General features: G+C 40.3%; 1 protein-coding gene across 3 annotated transcripts in view; it reads left to right on the top strand.

Annotated features, from left to right (window-relative positions):
* Positions 1 to 20000, top strand: part of LOC143025531 (acetylcholine receptor subunit alpha-like) — a 339726-nt gene that overhangs the window by 229044 nt on the left and 90682 nt on the right. For all 3 annotated transcript variants that reach the window (XM_076185353.1, XM_076185354.1, XM_076185352.1), the window contains exon 2: positions 1704 to 1748. In XM_076185353.1, coding sequence (XP_076041468.1) covers positions 1704 to 1748 — 45 coding nt within the window. The remainder of the gene's footprint in view (positions 1 to 1703; positions 1749 to 20000) is intronic.

The following is a 20000-nucleotide window of genomic DNA, read 5'->3' as shown; positions in this document are numbered from 1 at the left end:
TAATCAAAGTCAAAACCTTAGCAGTGGCTTAGAAGAACCACCGCTTGCTTTCTAAACGCTACACCTCAAAAGGCTTGGTTCATTTGTACCTGAAGACGATAGCATGAGGAGATTGAAATATCTTTGCGGTATAGTGTATAAAGCCTCATTGATACGCTAGTGCTAGCTGCTGTATGTGAATTACCGGCAAGTAAGTGTTCACACTAGGGTAGTTTGGAGGCAAGTTTACTAACTTTGGCCCCTGTCATACTAGGCAACTAGTGACCATCACTAGTGGCGGTCACTAGTTGCCTAGTGTGAAAATCTCGGGCAACTGCAAGCAACCAGTGACTGTCACCGAATTGTGGAATCCTTTCTCATCATCTCATTAGTCGAAAGAATGGCATCAATGGAGAAGGTGCTCCTGTTGGCTTTGCTGGTCAAGAAAAAGAGACGGTAAGTGACGGCAACTGCCAGTGACGGTCACTTACCGTTGCACAACCGGGCAACCGCAATGACGTAGTGTGAGAGGCTCAATTTGAAATAATGTTAGGCAACTAGTGACCGTCACAAGTGACGGTCATTAGTTGTCTAGTGTAAAAGGGGCCTTTCCGTTGACACTGGACAAGTAGAGGGGTAGTTCACAAGTCGCTATTACTAGCAGCTATTAAACTAGCCCCGTTTCAATAAAGCTTACGAGTTAGCCATATTCTGTACCACTAATTAATCTAAAATGTCATCGATAGAAAAATATTAGTTCATATAAGTCCATTGTAATATGTTGTTGGGCATGAGAAAATCATTAAATAAAAAAAACATAATTTTTGTGAACATTTGTGACATTTCCACCCAGACTTTTGTATGGCAGCATAATAAGATATAAACAAAGGGAGTGGCCGTGTTTGTTCCAGTGGTTCTGTACTAGTTCCATCCTTTATGGCTTCTGTTTGATTGAATTCTGCTATCCTGTTATCATTGTTACGTACAAAGAGGTTTCTGCAAACTTTCAGAAGTAATGAATTCTGAATCCAACTGTATGATGTGGGAAACTCACTGAATAGGAGAAAACAACAATACCATGACATCTGTGTAAAGGTGACACGATGCTAAATGCTGAAAGTTATATTCTGTGGAATATCTTTATGCATTTTGCGAGAGAGTATTATTTCATCAAAAATAACCAACGCTTCAAACTTTAAAGACAATATCACGCCGAAGAGATGAAGTCACAGAGGGGGTGAAAGAGAGATTTAAGGAAGGCAGTAGAAACGAGGGCTAACAAAAACTCATAAGTGATGAGTTTTCTTTATTTGAGTGGGGATTAGTTTCCAGTCATTTTATAATTATGAGTGTCTATGATTTGTGGCACTGTCAGTTAAGTCACTGAAATATTGAATTATGAAATTTGTTGTAAATTCTTCATATGAGGATTTTGTAAAAAAAAAACGAAGGAAAATCATATTTTATGTATATGCTATTGATTGCTCACCGATCGAGTTAGAGCGCCACTACTTGCGGCGGAGGTTCGAATCCTGCCACCAGCGAGTTGGACCAAAGGCATAATTCATTAAAATCAACGCTACAAGGTCATCGAATCATATGTAAATTAAGATTTTCAAGAAGACTTGATCACTTGATCAATATAATTTGATCCTTTATGTTAGTTGTGATTAGAAAATTATTGTTAGACAGTAAAACTCATTATACTTTTTTCCTCTTTACAGAACCTGAAGAACCAAATCATGACAACCAACTTATGGGTAGAACAGGTGAGTTATTCGTATCGAACTCTGTTCAATGTTGTACATTTGTATAACGTTTGTGTATCACCTTCCACAGATATTCTAGTTCCAGTATTATTCCATGATGGTTCTGTGGTTCCGTGCAGGTTTTGTACGTATGAATACCGAGTTCAAATCCCGGGGCGGGGAAAGAAAGTGGTAAGATCTCATACGTATCTATTTCTACACTCGGTGGGTCTCGCCTGGTGATTTGTTCAGAACACGCACACACACACACACACGCACACACACACACACACACACAGTCCAATATCTTTATACTACAAGCACACACTATTTTTAAGCGGATCCTACACGGTTGATAATATTGCGCAATATTCCGTATTGTACAATATTATTGACGGTGTAGGGAGGGTTTTCAAAAGGCACAATTGTCTGGCTTGTACATATGGTGTCTTCTATATATTGTGTCGTTCTTCAACACCATCCCCGTACAGTTAATAACATTGAACAATACGGAATATTGCGCAATACTATTGATCGAAGTCATGAGCAGGTGGTTGTGAGTTCGATTCCCGGTACCCGCTGCGTGCTTATTGCGTTGATTCCCGACAACATTGGCCAGGCGGGGAAGTGACCCAAACATCGGCTTAAAAAAAAAAAAAAAAAAAAACTCTAAACACTGGTTCTTCTGTACCGAGATCGTAGCTGTCCACAGTACAGTACAGTACGATGAGCAACAAATAATCCAGAAATAATCCAACAATCTAATTGTATACTGCAGTCCGTCTCTCTTTTTTATCTTTATTTGATTTTTTATGTACTATAATACCTGTAGTGTTCTCCATCTCATATTATTGTAAACGCAGGCTTGGCACAGTGGACAAGCCTTGCTGAAATATAATGTAATTATAACAGAGTTTCAGCTCCATGCAGACTTTGCAATAATTTTAGTGTTGTACAGCGTATTGGTATTGTTCTATGAGCAAAGTGCTCCGAACATCCGACGTGTATGTCCCTGTTTGCAATATACAGGAATAGACCTACGCTCATAGGGTCCCGTCTACCTCTGGGACTTTAACCCCTTTGTTGCGATGTGTTCTCCCATGATGACTAAAATGGCCTGGCGCCAAACATAGAATTGGTAAAATGTGTCGCCATAAATTGAGTCGTTTGGTATCTAACTAAGAAAACAGAATAGGTCAAGGGCGCCAGTGTAGTGGAGGGATTAATGGTTGTTTACTGAATAGTAATTGTCGCTTTTATGTGTAGTGTTTTCATCACAGTCTCTGTCTAGGTCCCATCAGTGCAAACGTTGTCGTCTGTTACGCATTGCTTTCCCCCCCCCACACACACATAAAGGGCACACACACACACACACACACACACACACACACACACACACACACACACACACACACACACACACACACACACACACACACACACACACACACACACACACACACACACACACACACACACACACACATGCGCACACAAACACACGCGCGCACACATAAACACGCACACACATACACACACACGCATTTATATATATATATATATATATATATATATATATATATATATATATATATATATATATATATGCTAATAAGAACACGGGTGCGTGTGTTCACTTGTGCAAAGTAGACCACTTGGAAAAAAGAAACTAGCGATGCAGAGCACTTACGTATATTACATCCAGTGGAAAAAGTACTTTTTGCATTGGATGTAATATACGAAAGTGATCAGCTTTGTCAATTTCTTTTTTCCAAGTGGTCTACTTTACAAATATATATACATATATATATACATATATATATATACATATATATATATACATATATATCACAGGTGAGAAATGTAGTAACACATTTGTAAATCACAACTAACACCACAGTCGGACGAAAGAAAAAGTTGCGTAAGCGGAACTATATATTTCGATTGTTACCTGCAATCCTCTTCAGTAGTACAAAGTGGCAGGGAGGAGGCTATCTTAAGTAGCAACCTCTTACAAAAGAAAGGGAACATGAGAAGATAAAGAACATCACTGCCCCAACCCTAGTTGACCTGAGGCTGACACGAGGTCGGGTCAGGGGGAGGGGGAGGAAGCTTGTTGACAATATTTTTGGTGATGAATAGTCCTGAAATGATGTCTGGGGTCCATTGACCCTTGGAAATATTCATCGTGGGCAGATAATCAATTAATGTTGATTCCACCATTTTCCTTCTGAACCCACACCCTGATTTATAAATGAGATCAGATTTCTCCCAGTCCATCCGGTGATTAAATTTATTAACGTGTTGAAACACGTTAATAAATTTAATCACCGGATGGACTGGGAGAAATCTGATCTCATTTATAAATCAGGGTGTGGGTTCAGAAGGAAAATGGTGGAATCAACATTAATTGATTATCTGCCCACGATGAATATTTCCAAGGGTCAATGGACCCCAGACATCATTTCAGGACTATTCATCACCAAAAATATTGTCAACAAGCTTCCTCCCCCTCCCCCTGACCCGACCTCGTGTCAGCCTCAGGTCAACTAGGGTTGGGGCAGTGATGTTCTTTATCTTCTCATGTTCCCTTTCTTTTGTAAGAGGTTGCTACTTAAGATAGCCTCCTCCCTGCCACTTTGTACTACTGAAGAGGATTGCAGGTAGCAATCGAAATATATAGTTCCGCTTACGCAACTTTTTCTTTCGTCCGACTGTGGTGTTAGTTGTGATATATATATATATATATATATATATATATATATATATATATATGTATATACATATATATATATATATATATATATATATATGTATATACATATATATATATATATGTGTGTGTGTGTGTGTGTGTGTGTGTGTGTGTGTGTGTGTGTGTGTGTGTGTGTGTGTGTGTGTGTGTGTGTGTGTGTGTGTGTGTGTGTGTGTGTGTGTGTGTACGAGGTCTGTTAACAAATACGTGGACTGAATTGCACGGCTCCAGTTGGTTCTAGGGGAATCCGCTTGGTGTCGCTAGGTTTGCACAGATCAGCTGATTATGACCCCATTTCCCGATTGCAGATATCTTTATTTGTGTATTAGCTACGCGGTTTTTAGTGAAGTGCGATTTTTTCGTTTGGCGGATTTCAAAATGAATGACGTGAAGGAGCAACGACTTGCTATGGTTCTACAGTGAACCAGACTTACTACACTGAAGTTCTGAAACGTCTGAGGGACGCCATCCGTCGCAAAAAGGCCAGAGATGTGGAGGAGTGGCGACTGGTTTTTCCATCACGACAACGCTCCAGCCCATTCAACCCTCAGGCCTCGTGAGTTTTTGGCCAAACACTCAATCACTGTTCTCCCCCACCCCTTCTTACTCACCTGACCTCGCTCCTTGCAATTTTTTCTTGCTCCCCAAACTCAAAAGACCCTTGAAAGGAAGAAGATTTTAGACGATTCCCGAGATTAAGGCAAATGCGACGAAGGAGCTGAAAGACATTACAAAAGAAGAGTACCAGGACTGTTTCAACAAGTGGAAACACCGTTGGGATAAGTGTGTGCGTTGGGGAGGAGGGTACTTTGAAGGGGACCCAGATCTGTAACTTCTAAATAAAGTACATTTTACTTTATGACGTCAGTCCGCGTATTTTTTAAAAGACCTCGTGTGTGTGTGTGTGTGTGTGTGTGTGTGTGTGTGTGTGTGTGTGTGTGTGTGTGTGTGTGTGTGTGTGTATGTGTGTGTTTGTATGTGTGTGTGTGTGTATGTGTGTGTGTATGTGTGCGTGTGTGTGTGTGTATTTGTGTGTTTGTATGTGTTTGTGTGTATGTGTGTGTGTGTGTGTGTGTGTGTGTGTGTGTGTGTGTGTGTGTGTATGTGTGTGTGTGTGTATGTGTGTGTGTGTGTGTGTGTGTGTATGTGTGTGTGTGTGTGATGTGTGAGTGTATGTGTGCGTGTATATATATATATATATGTAAATGTATATATATGTATATATATATATGCATATATATATACATATGCATATATATATATATATATGTGTGTGTGTGTGTGTGTGTGTGTGTGTGTGTGTATGTGTGTGTGTGTGTGTGTGTGTGTGTGTGTGTGTGTCAGCATATATATATATATATATATATATATATATATATATATATATATATATATATATATTTATAGATATATATATACATATATATAAATTATCTAAGACAAATGAGAGAGAAATGGGTAGGGAAGGGCAAACGAAGATGTGTTGGGAATAGAGTTTATTGCCCTAACGTTGCGACCAACTTGGTCTTCTTCGGAGGACTTGCTGCTATACCATCAGATCACAAGTGTTACTTGTAGCGAGAGGGAACCCGGCAAGCTATGAGTGGATGTGTCAGGTTTTCCCTTTGGCTACCGATTTAATTACCAAGACACTTGCTGCTTTTGAGAGGTATTTAAATCCGTCTCTGTCGTTGTTATTTTCCCTGGTGGCGATATGTGCAGCTTCCACATTTTTTCTCGTCTTCTCTTCAAGTCCCTCGTGTAGAATTTCCACGCGGCTCCAGTCAGGTAGGTTTCCGCATTAGTCTAGGTGATGAACCAGGGAGTTAGATGTTCTGTGCATCCTGAGGTCGTTTTTGTGCTCACTCAAGCGTTTCTTGATTCCTTGACTTGACTCGCCGAAGTATAATGAGGGACAGCCGCTGCATGGAATGCGGTAAATGACACTGACGTTATTACAAATATTGGCATGCTTTTTAAATATTTTTACTATCTTATTGAAAGATACTTTTGCTATATTTATTCCACCTTTTAACAAAAAATTATCAATAGCTCCGATGTTCGTAGAATTAGGGACAGTTATAAATTGTAACTTATCTTTTCCCGGGGCTTGGACTTTTGAGCCATCGTACATCTTGGCTTTCCTCATTGTTCTGGTGATCAAACCTCCGTGGTATTTCAGTTTCTTAAAGGTATTCTTGATGTATGCCAGTTTATCTTCTAGGAGTCTTTTACTGCAGATACGAAAAGCTTAGAGAAAGAAACCTATTAGAACACCAGTTTTGACACGTCTGCTATGTGCTGAAAAATAGTGGGTAAAATCATCCCTATTGGTGGGCTTCCTGTACACTGAGAAATTTACCTGTTCAGAACCTCTATGTGTCAATGTGTCTAAAAACGGTAGCTTACCCTCATAGCTTGCCAGGTTCCCTGTCCCTACGAGTATAAGACTTGCGATCTGATTGTATAGCAGCAAGTCCTCTGAAGAAGACCAATATGAGAAAAACTACACATATCGCCACCACATCTAACTCCCTGGTTCATCACCTAGACTAATGCGGACACCTACCTGACTGGAGCCGCGTGGAAATTCTACACGAGGGACTTGAAAAGAGGACGAGAAAAAATGTGGAAGCTGCACATATCGCCACCAGGAAAAACAACAATGACAGAGACGGATTTAAATGCCTCTCAAAAGCAGCAAGTGTCTTGGTAATTAAATCGGTAGCCAAAGGGAAAACCTGACACATCCACTCATAGCTTGGCGGGTTCCCTCTCGCTACGAGTATAAGACTTGTGATCTGATTGTATAGCAGCAAGTCCTCTGAAGAAGACCAAGTTGGTCGCAACGTTAGGGCAATAAACTCTATTCCCAACACATCTTCGTTTGCCCTTCCCCACCCATTTCTCTTTCTAATATATATCTATAAATATATATATATATATATATATATATATATATATATATATGTGTGTGTGTATATATATATATATGAAAGCAATCACATCACCGTGATACGGAAATTCAAAATAATCACAGTAGAAGAGAAATTTGTAGACAGCAAGTACTTTCGTATATTGCATCTTTAGTCTGAGAAGGTACTATACGAAAGTACTTATTATCTACAAGTATCTCTTCTCCTGTGGTTATTTTGCATACATATATTTATACATACATACATTATATATATATATGTATATATATATATATATATATAATATATATATATATATATATATATATATATATATATATATATATATATATGTAAGGGAAAATCGCCACTTAATCTTCTAAACAACCAGCCCTCATAAATTACGCACAATTCGAGTGCGCTTCGAAGTCTTACTCGAAACGAGCTGCCACGTATGACGACCGAGGTTACGTGTGTCCCGGATAGACATAGTTTTATTAGAGAGAACTTGGTGACTGCACCTAGTCCACTATTCCCCCTCCCCTCTCTCCACTCTAAAACTGGCGTGATACATCGACTGGACGTCGTTTGTCTCCAACTTTGCCTTCCGCTCTGCCAGAGTCGTCATCACTCAGCTCCAAAACCCTGATCTTCTACCGAAGCTTTCTATGAGTAATTTAAGTGTTTACTGTGGAGTCAATTCGAGTGAGCTACGACCGAACTGACCTAAGGTGAAACAATTGGTGTTGTTTTACCCTTTTTCCTGAAATTGATTTGATATTGCATTGTGGAAGGACCAGAATTATAAATTTCCAGTGCAATCCTGTGTTTTTTTTACTTGTCCTACGAGTCTATACACGAACCGAGAGTTCTCAAGCAGGCAGTGGTGGTCCGCACCTAGTTTCAGAACTAAAGGACCTAATTGGTCCTTTACATGTGGCGACCATTCCAGGACTGTAGACTCGTAACGACTCGTAAGGTTGGTGATTTGTCTGTTTGCACCTTGAGCGTGTAAACCGTTCATTTGAATTTGTTTTGAGTGATTTCTGTCGTCTTGACACTTGCTCGGCTGTGGTCGAGGCACCTTGAGCGTGCAAATTGTCCTTTTAAATTGTCGTTTTGAGTGGTTTCTGCCATCTTGGCATTTTTCTCGACTACGGTTGTGGCACTTTGAGCGTGCAAACTGCCCATTTAAGTTGTTTGTCTTTCAGAGTGATTCTAGGCACCTCGGCACTTCGTTCGACTGTGGTCGTGTAACCGTGGGTTAGGTGCGGTACCCCCCCCCCCACTTGGTCAGACTACGTAGTACTGTAGCAACGGAAGCAAAAAGCTCCGGTTACTACGGCATTTTTTGTTTAGTCAGTAGGGTGTTGTTTAGGACAACTAGTCCTTTCGTCAGCTGGACGACCATAGTTTGTTCCGTATTGAAATTTTGGTGTATCTATATTTTTCGTTAACTTTAGTTACACAACTTTTCCTCTGTACTTGACCTTAATTTGTGCTGTTTATTTATTTATTGTCTTAGTATTTTGTTAATCGTAGCCATACTCCCAAGAATGTCTAAGTTTACTTCTATCGAAGAACTCAAGGCCCAGGCCGAATCCATCGGTTTAAAGGGTGACGATGTTGGCCGCTTTGTTTTAAATCAACAGGCATTTGAAAGGGATGAAAGAACCAAAGAACGCGAGCGAGAATGGGATAAGGAACAGCGAGAACACGAAAGGGAACAGCGAGAACACGAAGAGAAAGAAAAGAGGGAACAGCGAGAACACGAAGAGAAAGAAAAGAGGGAACAGCGGGAACACGAAGAGAAAGAAAAGAGGGAACAGCGGGAACACGAAGAGAAAGAAAAGAGGGAACAGCGGGAACACGAAGAGAAAGAAAAGAGGGAACAGCGAGAACACGAAGAGAAAGAAAAGAGGGAACAGCGAGAACACGAAGAGAAAGAAAAGAGGGAACAGCGAGAACACAAAGAGAAAGAAAAGAGGGAACAGCGAGAACACGAAGAGAAAGAAAAGAGGGAACAGCGGGAACACGAAGAGAAAGAAAAGAGGGAACAGCGAGAACACGAAGAGAAAGAAAAGAGGGAACAGCGAGAACACGAAGAAAAGATGGCTAAATTACGACATGAAAAGGAAATTGAGCTTGCCAAACTTGCACCCGACTCCCGTAACCAGCCTTCTAGCTAGGACATCTTCGTCAAGCGGCCCGACCTCCCCACGTACCAAGAAGGAGAAGACATAGCCTCGTACCTCTCCAGGTTCGAAAGGGTGGCAAACCTGCTCCAAGTTGAGGAAGATTCGCTAGCCGCCAGGTTGGGCAGCACATTAACGGGTAAGGCTGCTGAATTGTATTCTACGTTTGATTTGGCAACGATAAGCAATTTTTCCCTCCTTAAGCAGGCATTGCTCACAGGATTTGACAAGACTCCCGAACGCTATAGATTGGACTTCAGGAACGACAAGATTCGCGTCGGGGAAAATTACCGACAATTTGCTATCCGTCTACGACAGCTATTCGACAACTGGCTGGAGGCGTGCAAGGTCCCCCAGACATTCGAAGCTCTAAGACAATTTGTTGTCTTAGATCAGTTCCTTGCTTCTCTAATTCCAGATATACGCCTCTTCATCAAGGAACAGAGTGTAACTTCCCTAGAATCGGCGGTGGTAAAGGCGGATGATTGGACCTCCGCCCATAAGGCCAATCCAAAGCCGAATACTAACTATGCTTCCGGTAAGACTTCTTTTCCTCGTAGGAAAACTAATGTGGTCGAATCTTTACCTCCCCCTAGCCATGGCTCAACCCATCAAGATACAAAAGGCGGTGCCTTCCGTACGCCCACGAGGTGTTTCAACTGCGGTGAAGAAGGACATCATCGATCTCGTTGTCCAAAGAATTCCCGTGCATTCAAAGACAAAGAAGCCCAATCTCAATTCAAGGTAGGATTTTGCATGAGTAACAGGACCACCCCATGTTTCACCGTTGCAGGAACTATCAATGGCTCTTGGACTTCTACCATAGTCAGGGACACTGGGTGCAACTATGTCCTGGTCTCCGAAGAAGCTGTCCCAGACGCAGATGTGTCCCTGTGCCCAAAGGTATCTGTAGCAGACTTTTTGGGACGAGTTAACGAGTTTCCTGTTGTCCGCTGCTATATACGCTGTCCATACTACGAGGGATGGGTTGACGCAGTCAGAGCCCCTATGAAGTGCGCAAGCGTCTTGATCGGCAACGTTCCTGGGGCACGGGATCCTAGTAAACCTGACCCCTTTCCTTTCAAACCCCATGCTAGCTCTTTAGACACTACTACACATTCAACTCTTCCTACAGGCATGCAAACATCCATTGCCGCCGCTGCCCCTATCACGAAGACGGTCCCACCTCCTACATTAACTCAAGAGTCCACTTTCCAGATCAACGCTGTCGAGACTCGCAGGTCCAAGATGAAGAGAGTTCATCCTCTTCAGATGCCTGCCCTTCAACCCCTGTCCGTTACCCCTGAAGAGTTCTGTAGTCTACAGGAATCCTGTCCCACTCTTGCTGGATTGTGGGATAAAACAAAATCTGAGGAGATGGATCAGACGAAGGATTATTCCTCTTTCCAGTATCTCAAGATAGATGGTTTGCTGTACCGAAAATGCGTATTATCTACGCATATTGAAAAGGTGGGTAAACTCGCCCTTGTTGTCCCGAAAGAGTGCCGACCTATCATTTTGTCTGTTGGCTATGAAAATCCATTAGCGGGACACTTTTCTCAAAGAAAAACTGCTATGAAGATAACAGACAAGTTTTTCTGGCCTGGGATGGCGGTAGATATTCGTGATTTCTGCCGCTCGTGTGACATCTGCCAACGAATGTTGAGTAAGGGCAGAGTCAGACCTGTACCTCTACACCCTCTACCTATTGTTACTGAACCTTTCTCCAGGGTAGCCATTGACTTGGTCGGTCCACTATCCCCACCTTCTGCAGAGGGACATCGTTACATTCTCACCCTCACTGACTTCGCCACGGGCTTCCCAGAGGCAGTTCCATTGAAGGAGGTCGATTCCATCTCTGTAGCCGAAGCACTCCTCACCATCTTCTCCAGAGTTGGCATTCCCCGAGAAATATTGTCTGACCAGGGAACACAGTTTACTTCACAACTAATGGCAGAATTGCATAAGCTCCTGGGTGTCAAGCCATCATTTACCACGCCTTTCCATCCGAGTGGGAACGGCCGCGTCGAGAGACTCCACGGTCCCTTGAAAGCTGCACTACGCAAAATGTGTACTGAAAAACCCCGAGATTGGCATCGGTATCTTGTCCCTACTTTGTTTGCCCTCAGAGAGACCCCCAGAGATCGGACCGGATTTTCTGCTTTTGAACTTCTGTATGGAAGAACTGTAAGAGGGCCCCTCTCGGTACTTCGGGACTTGTGGGAGGACCGCAGCATTAAGGATGACGACCGCTCCACCTTCAGCTACGTCATCGAACTCCAAGACAAACTGGCAGAATCGGCTAAGATTGCTGCCCAAAACGCCGACGTTAGTACTGCCCGATACAAAGCTGATTTCGACGTCAGGTCCCAAGATCGCAAATTTCAACCCGGTGATGAAGTACTAATTTTGTTACCCAGCGATAAAAGTAAACTTCTGGTCGCCTGGAAGGGCCCCTACGAAGTACTGGAAAAGAGAGGTAAGGTGGACTATGTCATTGATAGCCCCACAGGCCCCAAGTTGTACCACGCCAACTTGCTAAAAAAGTATTATCGACGTCCTTCAGTTGCATTTGCCGAGCTTTTGGATGAACCCTCCACTATAGATGATAGCCCTTTACACAAAGAGATCTGCCTTGGTGAACCAGAAGATTCCCGACTACCCATGACCTCTGATGGTCAAACCGACGAAACAGATTCGAGGCCAAACGTTAACCCTAAATTGGAGGGGTATCAACAGACTTCCTTGGAAGAATTGGTAAGTGAATACAAAGAAGTTTTCTCGGATAATCCAGGTTGTACCTTGACTGTCGAACATGATATAATCCTTACCACTACCGATAGGATTCATGTGAAGGTCTACCCTGTGCCTGTCCACCTTAAACCACACTTTGAATCAGAGGTAGAGCGCCTGTTCCAACAAGGTATCATCCAGAGATCGTCGTTACCACATTGTTCACCAGTCGTAATGGTTCGAAAGTCTGGTGGCTCGTATCGCATGGCGATAGACTATCGCCAGCTGAACGCTGTAACTGTCTTCCACGCCGAACCTGTATGTAACATTGAAGAGGATTTGTACAAGTTTTCCGGCTCGAAATACTTCTCTGAACTGACTTGTGCAAGGCCTATTACCAAGTGCCTCTTTCTGAAAGAGCCAAACCCCTGACCGCTTTCCCAACTCATCTCGGCCTCATGGAATTCTGTCGCTTACCATTTGGTCTTGCCACTGCATGCGCAACGTACATCCGCCTAATGCGTATCATCCTTGCCGGCTTACCTAATGTCTCTTTCTATTTTGATAACATATTTGTTTATTCTTCAGATTGGTCTCAACACTGTACGGCACTTAGGGCTGTTTTGGACAGGATCAGGAGCCATCACCTCACTCTGAAGATTTCAAAGTGTCGTTTTGGATTCCCAGCCATCCAGTATCTTGGCTTCATATTGGGTGGGGATTGTCTACAGCTTCAACCAGACAAGGCGGAAGCTCTGTGTCGCGTACCACCCCCTTCCACCAAAAAGCTTCTACGCTCATTCTTGGGTATGGTAGGTTTCTACAAGATGTTTATCCCCCAGGCCGCTGACTACACTAGGCCTCTATCTAATCTGCTTAGGAAGACCGTCAGAGAACCTCTACCATGGACGGAAGAGCTCCAGTCCCTGTTTAATCACCTTAAGCTTGTATTATCTTCTAACCCTGTCCTCAGACTCCGACACTAGTCTAACGTTCGTCCTCCGTACGGACGCTTCTAATCATGGTCTCGGCGCCGTCCTACTACAATACCATCTTGACTACCCCCACCCAGTTGCCTTCGCCAGCCGGAAACTTCTCGACCGAGAGAGCAGGTATTCCACTATTGAACGAGAATGTTTGGCGGTTGTGTTTGGGATCCAAAGGTTTGATTATTATCTCACGAGGGCGAGAACTTGTTCTCGAAGTCGATCACAAACCCTCACCTACCTTCACACGTTCAAGGGTAAGAATGACAGACTGTTACGATGGGCTCTGAGTCTGCAAGCTTACAAGTACAGGATCGTACATGTGGCCGGAGTTGACAATATTGGGGCTGACCTGCTTAGTCGAGCATAAACTTTTCTTCTCAATTTCAAGTGGCGTTTCCCCACTTAGTCTTCCAAAGGAATACTCTTTAAGAGGGGAGTTGTGTAAGAACTTAATCTTCTAAACAACCAGCTCTCTTAAATTACGCACAATTCGAGTGCGCTTCGAAGTCTTACTCGAAACGAGCTGCCACGTATGACGACCGAGGTTACGTGCGTCCCGGACAGACATGGTTTTATCATAGAGAACTTGGTGACTGCACCTAGTCCACTATTCCCCCTCCCCTCTCTCCACTCTAAAACTGGCGTGATACATCGACTGGACGTCGTTTGTCTCCAACTTCGCCTTCCGCTCTGCCAGAGTCGTCATCGCTCAGCTCCAAAACCCTGATCTTATACCGAAGCTTTCTACGAGTAATTTAAGTGTTTACTGTGGAGTCAATTCGAGCGAGCTACGACCGAGCTGACCTAAGGTGAAACAGTTGGTGTTGTTTTTCCCCTTTTCCTGAAATTGATTTGATATTGCATTGTGGAAGGACCAGAATTATAAACTTCCAGTGCAATCCTGTGTTTTTTTTACTTGTCCTACGAGTCTATACACGAACCGAGAGTTCTGAAGCAGGCAGTGGTGGTCCGCACCTAGTTTCAGAACTAAATGACCCAATTGGTCCTTTACAATATATATATATATATATATATATATATATATATATATATATATATATATATATATATATAGTTGTTCAGTTTTTTCTTTGTATTCTCGATTTTCCTGATTAGAGATTTTCCATTAACCGGGTGGATTGAAACTAGGTCTCTATATTCTTCCATTTGTTCTATTTGAAATCAACGTTTCGTCTTGAAAAAGACATGATCAAGATATCAACATATCTTGATAATGTCTTTTTCAAGACGAAACGTTGATTTCAAATAGAATAAATGGAAGAATATAGAGACCTAGTTTCAATCCACCCGGTTAATGGAAAATCTCTAATCAGGAAAATCGAGAATACGAAGAAAAAACTGAGCAACTACAGTAATGCTGTCGTTTTTAACTTCACGTGTATTACTGAGAACCTGCTCCCCTCCTTTACTAATATATATATATATATATATATATATATATATATATATTATATATATTATATATATATTATATGTGTGTGTGTGTGTATCTGTGTGTGTGTCTACATTTGTATATATATACATATGCACATTTTATATATCTATGTATATACATATATATATATATATATATATATGTGTGTGTGTGTGTGTGTGTGTGTGTGTGTGTGTGTGTGTGTGTGTGTGTGTGTGTGTGTGTGTGTGTGTGTGTGTGTGTGTGTGTGTGTGTGTGTGTGTGTGTGTGTGTGTAATGTAGTATTCAAAATTTCCATGTTGCACAACTGGCAACACACTTCACACACATTACAGTATAATAGTATTTGCATGTAATTGATTTATTCACATATCAATTTATTAATAGGATGATTTATTTATTTAGAGCGTGTCTATTTATCTATTTATATATTTATTCATTTATTTAGTTAGTTATCTATGTGTTTATTCATGTATCTATTTACTAATTTGTACTCGTATTAAGCTATCTTTTCATTTATGTACTTATGAATTTATCGATTAAATGATTCACTCATTGATATATTCATTTATTCGTTCATTTACCTATCTTTTTACTCATTGATCTACTTATCTAAATGTTCATTCATTTCCTGCACCTGGCCTTGTTATGCAACGAGAAGTTGTCTGGCGTCGACCCCTTTTGTCATTACCATTCAGTGCGTAGCCAGTGGTAACGCTGTTGTCTTCTAGTCACACTGTTTATATTTATACACAAACTCATCCATTTTGAGCAAATTATTATGAAATGTGAAGGTTTTGTTCATATGATTCCAGTGTTTTTATCTCAATCAACTCTCGACTGATTTTAGGCTTCATCATTTTGGATCTGTGTTGATCCTAAGGTGCAACGTTTTGGCTAAAACAAGACTAATTTATTTACTTCAGGGGTACATTCGGCCGTGGGTGGGTTGAAGCATCGTATAGGGAGTGCTGTTCATTTGCGTCTCGTTGAGGAACTATCTTATGATGCTAAGTTACCTGGACGAATGAGATAGGATGACAGCGTTTGAAGGAGAGACTACATCCAGAACTAGGCGGTTCGAATCTCCTAGTGAGAGTAAGACGTAAAATAATACGGTCTCAACTTCATATATACATACAAATATATATATATATTATATATATATAATATATGTATATATATATATATATGTATGTATGTGTATGTACTGTATTAGTTATTATAATTCCACTGGAACTATTCTAAAGTCCAAGAAGTAAGGAATAACTGTTAAAAAAGAAAAAGAAAAACAGTATAAAGCCCTCAAGTCCTTCTGGCAAAGGTTCCTAACCTACTTACCACCCTGAGCATCCACTACCGCCATCCATTCGGTCAACTAAGTGTGCTGAGCTACAAAAGGCTGTATCAGAGTCTCATTTTCACTTCGGCACTTTCACAGACTTCTAAGATTAGAACGAAATGTTGAGACTGGTATCCTTTACAGGTGTTATCAGACCAGTGTCTCGTTCATATATTTACTAATTTATTCATTTGTTTATTTTCTATTTATTTGTTTGTTTTTTGTGTGCTGAAAGGACATGATGCTGACCACGCCCCGTTACAAAAAATAATGATAGTAATAATAATAATAATGATAATAATGATAATAATAATGATAATGATAATAATAATAATTGATAATAATTAGAATAATAATTGATAATTATAATAGCTATAATGATAGTAATAATGATAACGATAATAACGATAATGATAATAATAGTAACAATAATAATAAAAGTAATGATAATAATAGTAATAACAACAATAATAGTAATAATAATAATAGAGGTAATGCAAATGATGATGATGATGATGATGATGATGATGATGATGATGATAATAGTTTGATATGGGGCAGACCTTTGTTTAGATTTTGCCCCCTATTATGCACGTTTGCGTAAATAATCCTGACATTAGTTTACGACATCCTATCTAATTGTATCCCTTCAGGATACACATTTGATGCTCCATATTAGGACACTAAATTTCCATGAGCAATCAGGCAATCAGTCCATTAAATAAACTATTTGCATTAAATTGAGGATATTCGATGATTTTATACAAGATGACCTTAAGAAATATTTAGTTCTGAAGGATCCCCGACATATGATGTTATGGTATATTTAGGATCTTTGATGATTATATAGGAGGGAGGGGCACTCAATCTACCTTCCGTCACTTATCCCATATTTATGAATTGATGTTATTTTGGTCTTCTGGAGAAGATCACTTCAACATTGAATTGTATCGTAATACATCCATTAACTACCACTACTTTTCGCTTAAGCTGAGGCGCAGGGAACACAGGCGACACAGTCGACGCAGCACAGAGCAAAGGCAAAGGCAGACTTCCTGTTGTTCAATCGAAGTACAGTTTGAACTTCTATCTCACTCGAAATGCAGAGTTAGTACATGCATTTCAAGTGAGCGAGAAGTTCAAACTATACTTCAGGACAGCGACAGGAAGTCTGCCTATGCTGTGCTGCGTCCCCTATGTCGTCTAAGTAAGAGAGAAGCACAACGACACAGGCTTTATCTCTCTCGCCTGTCTGTTCCACATGCAAACTTTCCTGTCATTGTGTAAAATTACCGTGACCTCGGAAAGTAAATTCCTGCTGTTTAAGGAATCCATTCTGGTGACCGCACATACCTTTTAAATAGTATATACAACCAATCAATCATCAGTTATTTGGTTACATTACACAATCATGGAACATTATATTATGATGCACCCATGATTATTCTGACTTACTATTGTTGTACGTCCGTTTATGATAACTGCCCAAAGATGATTTTATTTAGACAAAGGAAATCTTCTCCTTAATAATAGAAAAAAACTAACAGTAGAGCTAGGTGCGTTACCGTCAATGCGTTACCGAAAAATCTGGGTGCATTTAGGTCAATGCGTTACCGATTTTAATTTTCTTTTAGACTGATTTTGATGACAAAAAAAATGGAGAAGTATTTACTTCTTACGAATATTCTCGATAAAATATCATCTGAACTACAACATTAATATCCCCTATTCTAAAACATAAGATTGCCAGGAATAGGCGCTAGCGTTACTGCGTTACTAACGCACTATATGTCCGGCGGTAACGCGCCCAGCTCTGGCCGTAATATGAAGGTTACTTTGATTAAACCTTTCAGCTAATCTTGCGACTTTGCTTTTGTTTACTTTGGCTGATGCCATGCAATTCTATTTTATTTTGTTATATTTTTTACTTTTATTTACTTATTTTAATCTATGAACTTATTTACATATCTATTTATCTATTTATCTTTTTATCTATTTATCTATTTATCTTATTATCTATTTATTTACTTTATTTTCTTTTCTTTAAAGGATACAGTGACACTGATTTGCATGCAGTGCTCCTCTGCGCTTTGTCCTGCGCATGCGTGTCGTTAGCCGACTCTACCCGTGACCAGAATCTGGATATTTGTAATTGTAATCTTTGGCCGAAGCTTTGATTATTCAGAAATGACGGTCAGAATACAAAATTTCATCCATGATATTGGAAAAATGTGTGTGTGTGTGTGTGTGTGTGTGTGTGTGTGTGTGTGTGTGTGTGTGTGTGTGTGTGTGTGTGTGTGTGTGTGTGTGTGTGTGTGTGTTTTACTACGTTTGTACCAATTTCTCTTCCAGATTCTTTTCTACGTAATAAAATTATTAATTCATTCGACGGGAAAATAGATTGTCGCTTCTGCTAAAATTCTTCACTACCCATTCTCTTTTCAGATAAGAATAGAGTGCCTTTGTTTCGTGATATTCTGGAGTAGCAATCTTGCGATTCTTGTTTCATGTAACAGCGCAGGAGCTGGCTACGTTGAGATCGAGTCTCGTGGGAATTATATGCTGAAATTGAATCACAAATCTAGAACTGCTCTGTTGGTCCTCTTAGAGAGAGAAAAAAAAAAGAAGACGGCTTGCTGGTACTCTGGCACGAGTCAAAATGGCTGCCGGTTTCAAAATGGCTGCCCGTTTCAAAATGGCCGCTTTATTTTTCATAAAGTATCCATGTTAAGGCATAAATAGTTTTAATTTTAAAATAGAGATGCCGTTTTGAATGTTTTGATGAGCTTCAAGCCAGTTTGAACCTTACAGAAGCAATCAAACTTTAGGATATATCAAAAACGGTGTTTTTTTCAAGTCTTGAAAAACACTAATTTTGTTTTTGTTTCTTTGATAATTTCTAATTAGATTATCAGTTGGCATAACGAATGAATTCTTGAACGTAACTGATGTTTTCCTCTGAACTGAATAGCATGTCTGTGTAGTCTGTTGTCCGAATGCATTATCAATATTATTATTATTTTTTTTTTATTATTACTATTATCATTATTATTATTATCATTATTATCATTATTATTATTATTATTATTATTATTATCATTATTATTATTATTATTATTATCATTATCATTATCATTATCATTATTATTATTATTATTATTATTATTATTATTATTGTTACAAAAATTCTTGAATTATGAGAAAATAAAATTGTGTGCAGAAAAATGCCACATTATCAACAACAACAAATACATATTTGTGTATAGATCCTCTGTATCATGAATAAGGGTCGTGTTAAAGATAGTAATGTTAAAAAAATCAAACAGAGTAACTGAAAATGCTGACAGAAACCCCTGCGTTCAAAAATCTTAAGACACGAGACTAGTAAAGAGCCCTATAATAATTCAGTTTCTCACGAAAATCTTTTCTTATTTAAGATGAGAGGGAGATCAAGCTCTTGAGTTAGTCATTTGAAGCCTGACAAAACCGTACCGTGGGCAGTTTCCTCCCACTCACTGCACACCCCAAAACCTGAGGAAGGCTGAGGCTGCGTTTTCTTCGACTCAACGCAGTCAGGACCCACCTTCACCCAGACCTGCCGGGGATCACGTCGAAGGGTGAATACGCAGAAGCTTATAACGAGCTCATAGATCGACACAAGACCCGAACGCTCTCGTCGAGCCTGAGATCTTGAGATGTGGGACTACGCTGGAGGGCATAAAAGAAGGCATAAACAGAGAGGCGCACACCAAAGTGTTGAGACGTGCTAAGAAAAGGTAACGAGAGGAAAAGAAATTCACGGAACAGACGAATAATGCAAAGCGTTTCTGAGGAAGCCATACTGGCCCGTTTCCAGACTTTTTTTTTCAGTCTCTGTGCCCATCCTATGAACCCTCAGCACATAACGCA

This window comes from Oratosquilla oratoria, chromosome 5 (assembly GCF_046742065.1).
Source record: "Oratosquilla oratoria isolate Oo_2021 chromosome 5, ASM4674206v1, whole genome shotgun sequence".
In the NCBI taxonomy this organism is placed as follows: domain Eukaryota; kingdom Metazoa; phylum Arthropoda; class Malacostraca; order Stomatopoda; family Squillidae; genus Oratosquilla; species Oratosquilla oratoria.
Note: the sequence above shows the minus strand (reverse complement) of the source record. Positions and strands in the feature narration are given on the sequence as shown.